The following is a 15,690-nucleotide window of genomic DNA, read 5'->3' as shown; positions in this document are numbered from 1 at the left end:
AACTGCTCACACCTACATAGTTACGCCTCTAGGTCCTCCTCGACAGTCTCAAGGGCAAGATATCCACACCCTGTAACAACCTCAGCCAAACGCACTAGATAAAAGGTAGATATATCTAAAGCAGATTTAATACACTAACAAGACCAGTTCCACCCTGAATCACTGTAACTCAATTGAATCATAGTGAAAGTGCTGTAATTTAGCACACAAAACAAACTACTTTCAGATTTCATGGTTGGTTTCGTGCTCAGCTCCACACAAAGGAAGAGATAAACAGCCAAATCAGTGTTTAGCAAGAGCAGTTTCACAGCTTCGTTGACCTGATGAAATCCAGGCTTCTGGTGTCTGGCTAGTATTTCACAGCAGTTGGGGGAGATACAGCTGCTAGAGTTGAGTCAAGGGAACTGAGAAAGTATGCAGGAAGTGGCTCTGTTTGTCATAAAGAAATATTTCATTCCACTCTGGCCCCAGCGCAGTGAAAAAAAAAAAAAAAAAAAGAATCGAATTAGCCCAGATACTGGTGCCAATTCAAATTTGGATGTGTTGCCACCTTCTGGTAGTTACCTATTATAACACCCTCAGACCGCAAGTAAACATGTTGAGTCGAGGTTGGTAGAGCCAAAAATGAATTACCCAGAGTGTGAAATATTTGTTTGTAGAACTGTAATTTGATGTTATCAAACAGAATATGTGGGAGCCTGCTTCATTTTCTCAAAATGTTAAGCTCCACCCGTCAGGTTACCAAATATAAGAAACATTTTTTTTCCCAGTAAAATGTAGTTTTACTATAAAAGTAGCTTGAGACACAAGAATGGTACTGAAGTGATGAATAAAATCATATATTAATTCATCCTGTAGTCACAGATGAAGTAAACACTACAAGCTTTGATAAAATAAATAACAATAACATTAAATCAATTGATTAAATCACATATATTTCTTCTTTTCCTCCACACAATCCATGAAACAAATACATTCAGCTCAGCTGAGGTCTCCCCAGCCTTTTGTGCGATACGCTTCCATGGTGCATTCTGTCACGGCTGGAGCTGAATCAAGCAAACCTGGCTTCACTTGACAGAGAAGATTCCATCCTTACTTCTCCGAGAGACAATCTGAAAACCCTTGGTAGTCCTCTGCCACTAATCTCCAAAATCCTTCTCGTGTGTGTGTGTGTGTGTGTTTTCTTTCTTTCTTTTTTTCCCAGCAAATCCACACAGGAGAAAGAGTCTGTTGGCTGGTTTACGAGAGTGCATTCTCCATGGATACCAAATCTGAACTTCACTTATCATTGTTTGTGACTGAATATATGTGATGTGGTTCCTAGAACAAAGCATACTGCTTTAGGATATGAATGAAACATGAAAGCGAGACATTGGAGAGTCAGAAGGTGAATGGCGTGAGGTGGCTCTGAGCGCTCTGGTTGATTTCGTCTCAGGTCACTGTGACCGGCTCATCGGTCTCTATCTGTCGGTCAGTCATTCATCCAGAATGTTCTGCTAACCTCCGCACTACAGCAGAGGCCGCTTTCCTGTAAGCCTCAGCCTGAAGAGGGAAATAGAGCAGTCAGAAATACAGGCAGTATCTAATGTCCCCACATCTAAACTATCAACGATAAATCACAACTCCTGATTATAGACTGATATGGGGCTTAAAATAACCATAACATTGATTTTGCGGTTTCCTTTCACAGAATAACACTATGCTACGGATTTAGTCACTAACAGAATAATTGGGTGGCTAAAGCGGTATGTGCATTATCGGTAATGTCTCCTGACATTAGTCATCAAGACTTAGACGTTATGGAGTCGTATGAGAGATGGCCTTTATTATATTCTAGCTTAGTCATGGACAAATTGCGGTTACGCTTAAATCAAATGGAATGGTGGAGATTACACCCTGAATGAAAACATTAATCCTGAATTATATGGACTGATGATAAAAAGCATCAAAAAAACAAAAACAAAAAACAGCTCATTTCTCATACATTCACTGCTCTCCCACAGGCCCTTCTCGAAAATAACACCATTTGCCCCCACCCAAATGTTTTTGTCCATTACAATACCTCTCTGGGGAGTATCCCACAAAGCAGGATTACTCAGTTAGTCAGATAACTTGAGCCAAAAGTTCAAACTATCCAACAGGAGAAAAGCTAATGAACATTCCTTTTTTTTTTTTTGGACGCTCTTAGGTTTTGGCCCGAGTTTTCTTGCTGACTTAGAATTCCTGCCTCTTGGAATAGCCCCTCCGCGTTGCATACATTTCTGGACGCTTGGTGTTTCTGGATGTTTTTAGAATAACTGTTTCAGTCAGTTGAACTGGAGCAGGTGAGAGGCTCAGGGTTTGAGTTTGTGTGACCCGGTCGTACACTCACCTCTGGGCTGTCTGGGGAGGACACCACCACAGGCTGTCCTTTGTCTGACGTCTCTCTGATTTTCAGATGGAGTGGAATGTCACCTGCACAAAGACGTTGATTTGACTGAGCCAAAACTGAAAACTGACTAAACATCTGTCAGTTTGTGTGAATCAAATTCCGAACAGTGAAACTGGAATCACAGAATATGGTTCGGTGGTTTCAAAGGACGGTTTTCCGAAATATTAAGTTTTTCTTCTTTAGAAGTGATAGACTTCTGTTATTAGTGGAGTAACATAAAACGGGCTACTGCTTCTGGCAGCACTCTGAACACAGAACGTATACATTTCTTATTTTTGGTATGTTTCAAGCCCGTTTTGTATTCAGAGCTTTGAAAGTGGCTTTACCGAGCACTTCCACTCCCAGGGTTTGGGCTAGTTCCCGGGCTCCATCTGCCCCAAAGATGTGGGTCTGGTGATTACACTGGGGGCACTGGAACACGCTCATGTTCTGGATCAGACCCAGGACCTGTAATAGAAAGAGGGGAAAAAAATCATCTCAGCTCCTTTAGTTCTGTAGAAGTTTCATTAAAAAGGTCTAGTGCTTATGCTTTAGCCTATTGTAATCCCGTAGCCTGTAAAAGTCCATATTCAAAACTCAGTCCTCATTAAAATGTCAAGTCAAAGTCACTATGAGTTCATTTCTTTGAGGGACAAAATCAATAATAAAGAGCAGTTCATGAAATGTTACAGCTAAGTTTACACCCACAAAAGAAGTTGGCTCCAACAAGGCTACGGCATCACAGATATTCAAGGTCTTATCAAAGTCTCACCGGCACATTGACTTTTCGGAACATCTCTGCACCCCTGCGTGCGTCGAGCAAAGCAATGTCCTGTGGAGTAGACACTATGACTGCACCTGAGGAGTGGAGGGACCACAGTTAGGGAAACAAATGTGTCATTCATTTAAAGCAATAGCTGAACAGCTGATGAATAATCCACCGTTCCATGAGTGCACTTTAAAGGGTAGTTTTACAAACTAGACTTTTACGCGTGTCTAGATAGAACACACATTCATAAGTACACATTAAAACTAACGAGACTATCTGATGGCTTATTCGTTTGGTTCAGACAAAATTGCAAGTAAGCTCTTTTCTCTGTGTAGTAACTCTGAGAACTGCCATTGAGGTCGATGGAGCAAGTCCTTTAATGATGTAATACATTCCTGGTAGTTCCCATCAGCCAGCAGGGCTGATTCAGAGGTGAGCTGAAATGAATCCTGCTTACTGTCAGAAACATGAGCTTAATCCCACCTTAGGGGGTGCACTGACAGAGAGCACAGGAAGGATTACATCAATTATTGCAAGCTGCCCTCAGAAGATTGGGGACTAGTATACTTAAATAGCTGAACACCTTACAGTGATACAGTAGAGGAATGTGTGAGAGAGGACCTCACACATTCCTCTAATGTGAATAGGCAAGACTACTGTTACTGTGTGAGAGAGAGAGAGAGAGAGCGCTCTACCTGTACGAACAATGACAAGCTATCAATAAAAATTCTGTGGGTGGATTATTATACAATTCACTTTGAAAAACCTTGTTTTCTTTCATTTGAGAATTTGTGATGACTAAAGATGTCACTGGAAGATGCTTTAAAAAATTTAAATTATGGCATTTTAATATCTCAATTGTCTGCATGGTTTAACAGTTCCTGTCTGATTACAGATTTATTCTGACAGGCGTGACTAATCTGCCTCCTTGTAGTAGGGCACTCTAATTTTGTAATCACTTTCACATCGCAGTTACAGACTATAAACAAAGCTGTGTTTTCTTGACACTTTTGCCTGAGGATTATTCAGTACGGATTTCAGGCCTTAGGTTGCATTAAGCTGCTTTGAGAAGCAAAAAGCTTTTGTTAAATGAGTCACACAAACAAAATGAAGCTGAGTATCAGAGATAACACGGCTACTGAAAGGTGTCATGTTTGATGTTTTAATACTAGACTGAGAACAAGACTCAGTCTGATGTTTTAATACCAGACGGAGAACAAAACTCAACGCATCTATCTAGGGATCGTGCTTTGTTAATGGAGAGCAAACAATTCTTCACCTGCAATAGGGATATTTTGAGTGATGGACAGTTGGACATCTCCAGTCCCTGGAGGCATGTCTATTACCAAATAATCCAGCAGGCCCCAGTCAACCTGCACAAATACAGGACAAAAATTCTCATCATACCCACATAATTCATATAAATATAGGGTAGTGCCCTCATGGCAACTCCAAAACAAAATTGTAAGAAAACCTCAAAAAGACAGAGTAAAAAGAGAGGCGGAAATTGTTCATTTTGGTCAGTTTACCTGTCTGAGGAGTTTCTCAATGGCTGACATCACCATAAGGCCCCTCCATACAATCGGTGCAACATCTTCGACCAGAAATCCCATTGACATGCTGCAAGGAGCAGCCATTAATCTGGTTAATGTCATACAATCTGGAGACACAGCTGCTTCCAAGATATCAGTTCATACACTTACCATGGAATTCCAAAGTTAACAAGTGGTCTCATCAGATTGTCTGAAAATGTAGAAAATCAACCAACGAAACAATACATGTATTAACGACAGAGAATATCTTTAAGCAAAGCAGATTCAGATGAGTGAAATCAAATATGACAAGCAATTAACATTAAGTTTTGCTTTAACCAACATCAAAAAGATAAAAATCATGAAAGATTTTTGGCACCAAGCCATTTTAACCACAGTATATTCACTGTGTTATAGGTATCAGTAGGTACAATATGTGCATTGTACAGTATGTGGCTGTCACTTACTGTCTGTTAGTTCTGGGTTTCCCTTCAGATTCATTAACTTCGGAATAGATGGACCATATACATCAGCATCTAAGAGACCCACTGATTTACTCTGTGATTAGAGATGGACCAGAAAGACAAATATAATGTACCCTAATGTGAGACTTTTTATTTCTTTTTGGAACAGCGACAATGATTGGTGTATGCCGGATTACCGGATCATTAGCTGTGAGTCCAAGGGCCAGATTTACTGTTGAGAGAGCAGAGATATTTAATGTTTATAAGGATTTGCATGATGAGAATTCTTAATTCTGAACATTGTATTTTGGTATGTAATTAATTTAGTAAATCAAATTATTGATGGTAAATGTGATTCATTAATTATGTACATAAATAAAAGTCAACCCTCTTAACAATATCAAAATAATACAATTAATGAAGTTTAGGCATGCAATTATTCATTGTTAAACACAAGCCTAACTTGCATCATACCTGCTGTAGTAGATTTCCCCACTCCTCCCTTTCCAGATGCAACAACGATGACCTGTTTCACTCCTGTTATGGGTTTCTGTTTGGGCAAGCCACGTGCCATATGCTGCCGTTGCTTCTGCTCCAGCGTCGCCCTGTCAACAGCACCTGAGGACTGAGGTTACAAACACCGTTCAGTACTCATCAAACAGTTTCGATGTTTGGAGATTTTTTAAACGATAAATACAAAGGAACGCTTTCACAGTTCTAATGCAATTCACTGTTAACTTCTCCTAGTCTGCGAAGAAAGTCTGTCATAATACAAGATACTGTTTGACTATTACACGGGTACTGTGAGTAATTTCAGGTAAATGGAATTGTCGTCAGGTCCGGCAGATAAGCAGAGACATGCTAGCCTACATTCTACTGTTCTGCTGTTTACTGTGCCATAATACGTTTCAGACTGTTACAGCTGCAGATGGGCAGCACACTAATGATTCAGTATTTCATGCCAAGCTATTGTTGAATATACTTCATGTTGCTAAGCGTAGGGCGTAATTTCATCTGAAATATATATCAGGCTACGACATCAAATTCCAACAGGATTATTTATGCCGCTGACTGGATATTGTTGACCAACGTCTTGAGAGTCACTTAACATCTGTTTGTAAGAAAGAGAGTTGGTGGTTAAGTCAGAGAAACAAAACTTACCTTGAGACGAACAAAATGTTTACAGCTATTGGGCTGAGCGTTATGTTGAACATGCCTACCAGTCCACATCACTGAGTTAAAACTAGTCGCGGTAAGCCTTAATAAATGTGACAGTTTACCGCAGCTATAGTGTGCCATTTTTCGAGTCAAATGTAAGACCGTGCGTAATTTATTTGTAGAAATAAATGGAAAAATCCTCTCACTCCTTTACTGTCTTAGCTACTAAACCTTGTAAACAGTGCGAAAGATAATCAACAAATCACGTCCCCTAGCTGCCAGACCAATGCTAATCGAGGAAAGGCGTTCCATTTACATTCAGTACAGTACAAGTAATCATTAATTACGATATATGAACAATACTGAAGTTCTTTCCTCGCAAATGCTGGGCATTTTGTTTAAAACATGTATCATAAATTGTCGAGTGGTGATGACGCAATAGACAAAGCGCCTGACCCGGAAGGAGGGTTGGAGATCTGGTGCAAGGATCCTTCATACATTTACTTGATAGAAAATTATTTTATAAATACCGAATTGTTTGCACACGCCAATGAAATAGCCAATACTTTTAAGCATAGCTGTAGTGCCGTGTTGTGAAGATGACGGACAGAACAGGGTCGTTGCATGCCAGAGCTGTTCTTCAACAGTGCCTCCATGCCAGACTTCAAGTAAAACCTCCAGATGGAGAAAGTGACGCCGAATGGGTTGAGGTATAACTATAATATTGATTAGTTTTCTCTGATGATATCATTAGCATTGTTATGTGTTCACAGACTCTGACACAACTTAAAGGTGCATGTCTATAACGTTTATTTCCAACAGATTAACAGAGGAATGGTAATTTACATCTGCTTTTTCAAAGGTGCAACTGAAGATATTATTCCCAAAATAGGTATGCGTTTTCACATTAATTTACATGTTGTTGACAGACAAAATGTTTTGAGGAAACAGTTGCTAAGTAACCGTTGTACATTCCCACAGTGAGCTCTCTGCTCAATTTGAAGCTTTGTGAAATGGACTCTGGGAAGTACACATCTGTCCTGGATCTACCAGGTAATGTTCTCATTGTGCCTCAGGCTACACTGGGAGGCAAAGCAAAGGGAAAAGGGATGCAATACCATGGCAACATTGCGAAAGAAGAAGGCCAGCAGCTCTATGCGAGCTTTGTGTCTCAGTGTGAAAAAGAACTGTCTTTGTCAAGCAAGTGCAGCGAAGCAGGAACGCAAGTCAAACATGGAACCTATGGAAACAGACAAGTTCTGAAACTAGACACAAATGGACCATATACTCATTTGATGGAGTTTTGAGCAAACAGGCTTTCAAGAGGTTGTTTAGTTAGTTTAAATAAACTGTTATTATGAACTGTTAAATGTGTGGCTATATGATCGCTGCTATTGCTATGATGTCATCGAGAAGAGTTCATTTAAAATCACACAAAGAAACTGAAGTAGTTTAAAAACAACTAAACAAAAGTTTCATCTTTATACAAAGAATTGTAATGTCATTTCTATTATCTTTTCCATGCAAAATAAGATATTTTGAACTCAAGCTCTGTGTTAATAATGTTATCATAATTTTTCAATTCTAAAAACTGTTGGAAGATTCTTAGTGTCCTATGACACACATTCCATTAATGCCCAATACATTCAATATATTTTAGAATGTTTGCCTTTGGAAGAATGTGTTTTATAACAGTGGTCTTAGAAGTTCAGTTCCAAGAAATTCAATTAATTTTACACTTTTGTGGAGTAATTTATTTTTTTCAGAATAGGTAGCTTGACACTAATAAAATCACACCAGGCTTTCCACTATGTGTCTGATAAAGGGTATGCTCCAGAGTTAAAATAAATAAAATAAAATAAAAAATGTTGGAAATGTGACCACCCATGATCTGGGCTAAAGTAAAATCCAAAATTATATTCAAATAGTTCCAGAACAGGTTAAAAGAACAGATAGTTCTGCAAGGTTATTGGGGTTTGATGCAAATTATAAAATGGTAATAAAAATGACAGTTACATTTTTGAAATCATGTTTTTTTAATACAAAAAGCCTTTTCAACCATGTATTTATCATATGAATGACTACAAGGTATTATATAAGGTCACAGTACGTTCACAGCACGATAGTACGTTCACCGCGGTGTGAATGTTTCAAGCAGGAACTTTTATCTTGACGCAGGTTGTGAAATCAAGCAACCGGAAGTGATATTTGCTGAGCAAATTCGACCCTTGTACTTTTTTCTTTGACACATCCTCTAACAATCCAGTTTATTTTTTTCTTTATCCTAAAATACCATCAGCGGAGCGCAGGCGGTGGTTTATTGTCGTCCTCTGTATGAAGCCTCTTAAACGCCTATTTTGAGTGGGTGAACGGGATATGAAAATTACGACTCTATGGCTGATTTAATGTAGTGCCAAATCCTGCTCCTCGTCACAAAACTCACCCTTGTGTTGTCGACTCCAGGTCGACTAGCTCACGTGGCTATGTTCGGCAAGACCAAAAGCTCAGCTTGAAGAGATAGTTCCCGAGCATGTCCCCTTTGGGAGGCTGAGAGGTGATTTAGCAGGTACCACATGGAATTAGAAAGCTAGCAGTGACATACAATGACAGATTTTAGCAAGCTTACTCGACAGCATTGTTCACTTAGACTGTAATAAATTTAGAAATTACTTGAGACAGTCCAAATCCACATCTTTCAAATGATGCGTAAATAAATAAGGGAACTTCCACATTCGAATTTCAGAACAAATGCAAAGATGATACATAACACTTTATGACACAATATTTAACTTTTAAAAAATCACGTTTATTAATGTTTGACATAATAATATCTGATACAATAAAAAAAAATAAACTAAATGATATTTCCTTTGATTTGCTAATTTTACTTACCGTGTTTCATTATATTTTTTTTAGCATGGCTAAATTATCTTGGCCTTTAAAGTAAATTACACATAAATGAACTTAAAGGCAACAGCCTACTGAGCCATCAGAAAATCTGTTCTGTTAAAATAAATAACATAATATGTTTTCTTTTTCAGCATGAGATTCAATAAAATTGATAATGTAGAAAGATATTTGCGATATGGAACATTCCCAGAGGAAGCAGGAAGAGTCACAAAAGTTGGAATTAAAAAATATAGTGAGAGATTTCGTTGGCGAGGTATGTAGCTTGTTACATACACTACATCATGAGTTTATTAAGATTTTTAATCATCATAATTCTGGTTTTTGTTGTTGTTGTTCTGTCCCTGAAAAGAAGAGCTATTTCTCTCTCTCTCTCTCTCTCTTTTTTTTTTTTAAATAAGACGGCGCTCTGTGGTATTTGGATAGTAGCCGTAAACGAAAGGTGCTTCGCAGCGAAGAGGAAGTCAGAGCTGTGCTAGCGGAATACCACAACAACCAGGGACACCCCGGTCGGAAGAGATGTTTCAAAACAGTGTCTGACCGCTATTACTGGCGTTCCATCACCAAAGACGTTGCTGACTGGATTAACAATTGTCAGGGTTGTTCCCCTCCACCCGGTGATGTGATAGTAAAATACCACTGCCTTGCATATGGCTGCGAAAACACCAGTGGACCACTGTCCCATGACCAGGGTGTCACTTTTCACCGGTATAAGGAAAAAGAAAAAAAAAGAAAATAATCGTTTAAATTCAACATGTTCTTTCTCCGTATGTCGTTAACGCATTTGGTTTTTTGACAGGTTCCCTTTCAGGGATCCAGGGAGGCTCAACCTTTGGATCCGGTTCGCTCATCGGGATCGGTGGTCTCTTACCAAAAGATCAGCCTTGTGTTCCAAACATTTCACTGAAGACTGCTTTGATAGAACCGGAGACAGGGTTCGTCTCACAGATGGCGCTGTACCCACCATTGAGGCACCTGCACATTCTCCAGAGGTGGTGTGTATCAAAAGTCTGTTTTCCATTTTTAAATCTAGTAAAATAATCAGAAGAGTTGGAACTTAAATCAAACACAGCTTTTTCAGCATGAGTCAATTGTTTTCTTCACTCTTCTCATACTTAAATTTACTACACAATTACACACCTAGTTAACTTAACTTAAGTAGTTTTCATGCACTACATTTGCAATGAATAGTAAGTATTACGTCAGGTAAAACACATATACATTAGTTAGAATATTTAATGTGAAGATATGCTGCCTCAAAGTAATAGTAAAAATAGCGATGCATACTTCATTGATGTCATGGCCCGGGCCCTACCTACTTTTGAACATGAAACATGTAAAAAAAAATTGCCACATATATGATACACTGCTTCCCTGTGTGCCCCTACACAGCCTATCAGAAAGCAGTAAATTCTGATATCTAAAAATGCATTGGAAAATTGTGCCATGTGATGTGAATCGAGTTTTCACACACCAACCCTGCTCCCTTCATACAGTTCATGTTTAACTGTCACTTCATTCTTTGGTTATCTAGTTACCTTATACTGAGTAATGAAATGCCCAAAAAAACAGATCAGGTGGTGTGTGTGTGTGTGTGTGTGGGGGGTGTGGGGGGTGGGGGGGGGGGGGGGGTGTCAGGGTGATGGGCCTGACAAATTCGAAATATGTTCCGCAGTCCACGATTGATGTATTACATTTATTCTTGATTGACAGATGAACAGTGAAACTCAGGATGCCAACGTTATGGAATGTGAGGAAGACTTGTGTGCCTCAGTGAAAGAAGACGCAGTTCACATAGAACATCCGTATTCGGTGGATTTAGCTAAGGCAAAAGCAGAGCCAGAAAAGCAGACAAACAGAGAGCAGTATCACACCAGTAAGGACCCAAACTTTAGACGGTACGACTGCGTGGAGAAATACTTACGCGCGGGGTCGTATTCAAGAGGTCTCCCGTCGAAGCAGAAGCACACCATCAGGAGATCTGCCAAAAGCTTCAGTATCGAAGGTGAACGGAAAACAATATGTTTCGGAAAACGTTGACCCCCCCAAGTGTTTCAGTTTACAACCTCTGTGACCTTTTGCTTTTGTCTTCTAGATGGGGTTCTGTATTACCGTTACGGCTCCAAGAGACGCAAAGTTCTTCGAAGTAAGGAAGAGGTCACGGCAGCGATTAGAGAGTGTCATGACAACGGAGGCCATTTTGGCTCGAGAAGGTGCTTGACGCTTCTCCGTGAGCAGTACTATTGGAGCACGATGACCAAGGACGTGGCTGAATGGATTGGCAAATGCCAGTTTTGCCTGAACATGGATGAGGCGACCAAAAAATATCGCTGTTCTGTATACAGCTGTAATAATTACAACGGACCGGTGGAGAGGACTCTAGGTTTGACCTTCCATCGGTGAGACGCCCTGTTTTTGCCTGTCGCCCAAAACATGATTATTAGCTTCAAAAATGTCTTCATACAGCATCAGGATATATTTATTATGTGATATTTTTGAATTCTCCATTTTTATTACATCAAAATATATCTGCAAAGTTAATAACGTTAACAAAAATTAAATTATTTTCTCCAAAATAACTTGTGTACTATCTATACCTGTCGACATTATTGATGTCCTCTTTTTTTTTTTTTTTTTTTTTGTAATGGCAGCTATGTCAAATTTTATGTGCTCTTATTTTGACAGATTTCCAATGGACGAGCCAGTGAGGCTGAATCAGTGGATTAAGAACATGCAGAGGGGTCATTGGATGCCCACACCCAGGTCTGTTGTGTGTTCCAGTCACTTCACAGAGGACTGTTTTGAAAAAACCGAGGGCACTGTTCGCCTTAAGCCGCACGCTGTCCCTACCCTGCTTCTCTATCGCGTCCCCCAGAAGGTGCTTTGCCAATTTAATCATACTGTCATAGCTATTATCATATTTTAGTACTTTGTTGTATGCTCTAAATTGCAGACTATGTTTCATAAGAACACAGTCTGGAAAACTACAGCCCACAGTCTCTCAGATAGGAGTTTCTCATTAGAATGGATTGTAAAGCTTCTTGGAATTGCAAACACTGAATGAAAACATAAATACTGTTGATGTGGTGACTGTTAATTGTTAATGAGGGTGTGTTGAAGTCCATTCAGAGTGCCTGTGTTTCTGCACAGAGGCCAGAAACGTGTTCTCATAACCTTGGTGAGAGGAGCCTTCCTGGTGAAGCTGTTCATGATTTGAGAAGAGCATCCAGTACCCAGCACACGTTCTTCTCTAAATACGACGCAGTGGCCAAATTCCTGAGCGGAAAGGGCTATCCGCCAGGTTTGAATTCAGTAGAGAAAAACACTCTTCGAAGACTTTGCGCAAGATTCGCCATCCACGGTAAAGATCGCTTGACTCAGTTTAAGAAGTGGAATTAAATGCATCCATGCCAATAAAAGTTATGGAACACGTTTTGTAGTTCTTGGTCTACAGAATTGTGCACGTCAGTGAATTTGAGTAGTATATCCCTTTACCTGTTTGTTGAAAGAATAAGCTCTTCCTAACCCAGCAAAACTGTCCTTTTCAGATGGTGTTCTTTTCTACACCTCTGGGAAAGGTAATCTGAAACATGGTAGGCGTCGAGTGTTGAGGAGCAGAGAGGAGGTTCACTCCACTCTCACCAGTTACCACGACGACATGAGTCATTTGGAGTATGAGAAGTGTCTGACCCTGGTTTCCAGACACTTCTTTTGGGGCTCTATGACAGCAGACGTGGCTCAGTGGATTAACAGCTGCCCTCAGTGTTGTGGCTCTGGGCAGCAGAGACCTATGGAGTCCACAGAACCTGGTGTCAGTTCTGGGAGTTCTGTAGCCAGCCACCAGACTGAGCCCACAGATGACAAAGATTCATCCAGGTTGATTTGTCTGTCTCTTTACATCCCCGTCTTGCCATGTATGGTTTCCTCATTCACATAATGTACAATGATATACTAACTGTACTATATATTCAGCACTGAGTGTATAAGATAGAACGGAAGAGAGGATTTAACTTTCTTGTGGTTATGGTCATTCATCTTTTATTCATCAGTTAAAATGTTTGTTTGTTTGGTTGTTTGTTTGTTATATAGTCTGGAAATGTCAAGTCCAGCTGCTGAGGAGATGCATTCTGAACGTCTCACAAACGTCTCACAACATTCTGAACGTCTCACAAACGTCTCAGCCACACAACAGCCGGTTCAGCAGAGTTTGAATCCCACGTCACCAAGGCTGAACGCTAGAGCTCCCCCCTCAGACACCGGCAGCTTTCAGTCTGACAAATATGAGAATGGAGGAAATGGAACCTCAAAACATGACTCCGTAAACAGGTAATAAACAAAATCACGAAATTAGTCGCTAGCGCTTTATGACAGTCTGACCCGATGAGATGTTGTCACAGCCTGTCACAGCAATGGTATCAGACGTGCATGATTCAAATCCCTTCAGAGTGTTTTGATATTTGATTTTTCTTTTTTCTCATCTACAGTTCCAAAGGCCCTACTCAACTCACTGAAGATTTGTCTAAGGATCAGAGAACTCTGCGTTTGAATGCCAGGACGGTAATACAGCAATGCCAGCACGCCTTACTGCAGGTCAAACCTCCCAGATCAAACACAAACATGGAATGGGTGAAGGTACTGTGCCCAGAGAATTCATATATTTACCCGTTTCTTAGTGAGAATGAAAATAAATCTCTAGGTATACAGTGCCAGTGGAAAGTTTTCACACCCTTTCAAGTTTTCCACATTTTGTTACGTGTCAAACTCATCTTAAAATGGATTCAAGTCATTTTTTTCTCATCAGTCTACACATAATACTCCACAATGACAAAGCAAAAACAGGTTTTTGGAGTGTTTTGTTAATTTATTAAAAATAAAAGACTGAAATATCCCATTTACAAGTATTCAGACCCTTTGTTATGACACTTGCAATTGAGCTCTGGTGCATCCTGCTTCTATCAATGGTCCTTGAGATGGTTTTACAACTTGCTTGGAGTCCACCTGTGCCTAAATGAATTCATTGAACATAATTAGGAAAGGCACACGCCTGGCTATATAAGGTCTGACAGTTCATGGTGTATGTCTGAGTGAAAACCAAGCCATGAGGTCAAGTGAATTGTCCGTTGACCTGCGAGACAGGGTTGTGTCAAGACACAGATCTGGGGAAGGGCAGGAGAAAATTTCTGCAGAACTGAAAGTGTCCAAGAGCACGGTAGCCTCCATCATTCTCAAATGGAAGAGATTTGGAACCACCATCAGTCCTCCTAGATCTTGCTAGGAAAAAAAAAAAAAGAGTTGAATCCATTTTAAGATGAGTTTGAAACGTAACAAAATTTTGAAAACTTGAAAGGGTCTGAAAACATTCCTTTGGTACTGCATTTTGGGGTTTTACTGAACTCTTGTGGTCATGCAAAGTGATTCACTGTGAACTGTGGGGTCTGAGGGGTTTTAAAAGCAGAGTAAATAATTGAAGTTTTGAAACAATACATTGTGGTGCATTGAATTATTATAGGAATATGATGAAATTCTTTCCTTCTGGCAGATTGAGGCAGGGATGGTGATTTATGTGTGCTTTTACAAAGGTGCCACTGAAGAGGTCATTCCCAAAATGGGTAAGTGTTTAAAAAGATCACCTCAAGAATTAAACAGCACTTTGCTATTGTTAATATGTTTAACTAACTTTTTTTATTTCTGCTGTTCCATAGTAATACCATGTTTTAAAGAGGCAAAGCATTATAATACAAATACCACTAATAATAATTTGCATATCATTGTTTGTGGTTGTACTTGTACTGTACTAAGTCAGACTCCATAACAGTCAATCTTTCAAAAGAATCACCAGTGCTGGGGAGGTTACATCAGTGTTTTTGAAAAGTGGAGTGATAAGTACAAAGTGAAGTACAGAACAAGTAAATACACACAAAAGAAATACCGTGTGGAAGCTTAATTACGTTTCAGACCACCATATATCAGAATAGTCTGAAATGATTTCACACTAAGCTCCGTGTTTATTTGTGCTTCAATACCACAGTGAAATCTTTGCTCAACGCCCAGTTCTTCCCCGCGGACGGAGGGAGACACGCATCCATCCTCGAGCTTCCGGGAAGCGTGTTAATAATTCCTCAGGACACGCTGGCAGGCGTGATCACAGGCCGCAGAGTTTTGCACCCCGACGCCATTGAGTCGTGGCGGGGACTCCGACTCTACCGCAGCTTCGTGTCCCTGTGTGAGAAGAAGCTTTCCATGTCCCAGAGGTGCACTGATGCTGGCGTCACAGTGAAACACGGAGAGTATGGGAGCAAGCAGGTTCTTTATATCAACAGCGATGGACCCTTTACTCACGTTATTGATTTTTGAAAATCATCTTGCTGATTTTCAGTTCGCTGCATTCACGGTTTATTCTGTGAACCACGTGCAATTTAGGGTGAATACAGTGAGCGACTGTTTTTTGGT

At 40.0% G+C, this 15,690-nt stretch overlaps 2 protein-coding genes across 2 annotated transcripts; one reads left to right on the top strand and one right to left on the bottom strand.

The window, feature by feature from the left end:
• Positions 1-971: 971 nt before the first annotated feature.
• Positions 972-6,552, bottom strand: nubpl (nucleotide binding protein-like). The gene is made up of 11 exons (XM_030782125.1): positions 6,337-6,552; positions 5,650-5,800; positions 5,373-5,407; positions 5,179-5,269; positions 4,883-4,922; positions 4,709-4,799; positions 4,459-4,552; positions 3,183-3,268; positions 2,758-2,878; positions 2,372-2,454; positions 972-1,542 (listed from the first exon to the last, which is right to left on the bottom strand). Exons 1-11 carry the CDS (start codon positions 6,472-6,474, stop codon positions 1,480-1,482), a joined length of 993 nt encoding a protein of 330 aa, XP_030637985.1. The 5' UTR covers positions 6,475-6,552; the 3' UTR covers positions 972-1,479.
• Positions 6,553-6,848: 296 nt separating this feature from the next.
• On the top strand, positions 6,849-7,741 carry dtd2 (D-aminoacyl-tRNA deacylase 2). Its single transcript, XM_030788494.1, has 3 exons — positions 6,849-7,043; positions 7,156-7,225; positions 7,315-7,741. Exons 1-3 carry the CDS (start codon positions 6,933-6,935, stop codon positions 7,638-7,640), a joined length of 507 nt encoding a protein of 168 aa, XP_030644354.1. The 5' UTR covers positions 6,849-6,932; the 3' UTR covers positions 7,641-7,741.
• The last annotated feature ends 7,949 nt before the right edge of the window (positions 7,742-15,690 follow it).

The sequence above is a fragment of the Chanos chanos genome, chromosome 1 (assembly GCF_902362185.1).
Source record: "Chanos chanos chromosome 1, fChaCha1.1, whole genome shotgun sequence".
In the NCBI taxonomy this organism is placed as follows: Eukaryota; Metazoa; Chordata; class Actinopteri; order Gonorynchiformes; family Chanidae; genus Chanos; species Chanos chanos.
Note: the sequence above shows the minus strand (reverse complement) of the source record. Positions and strands in the feature narration are given on the sequence as shown.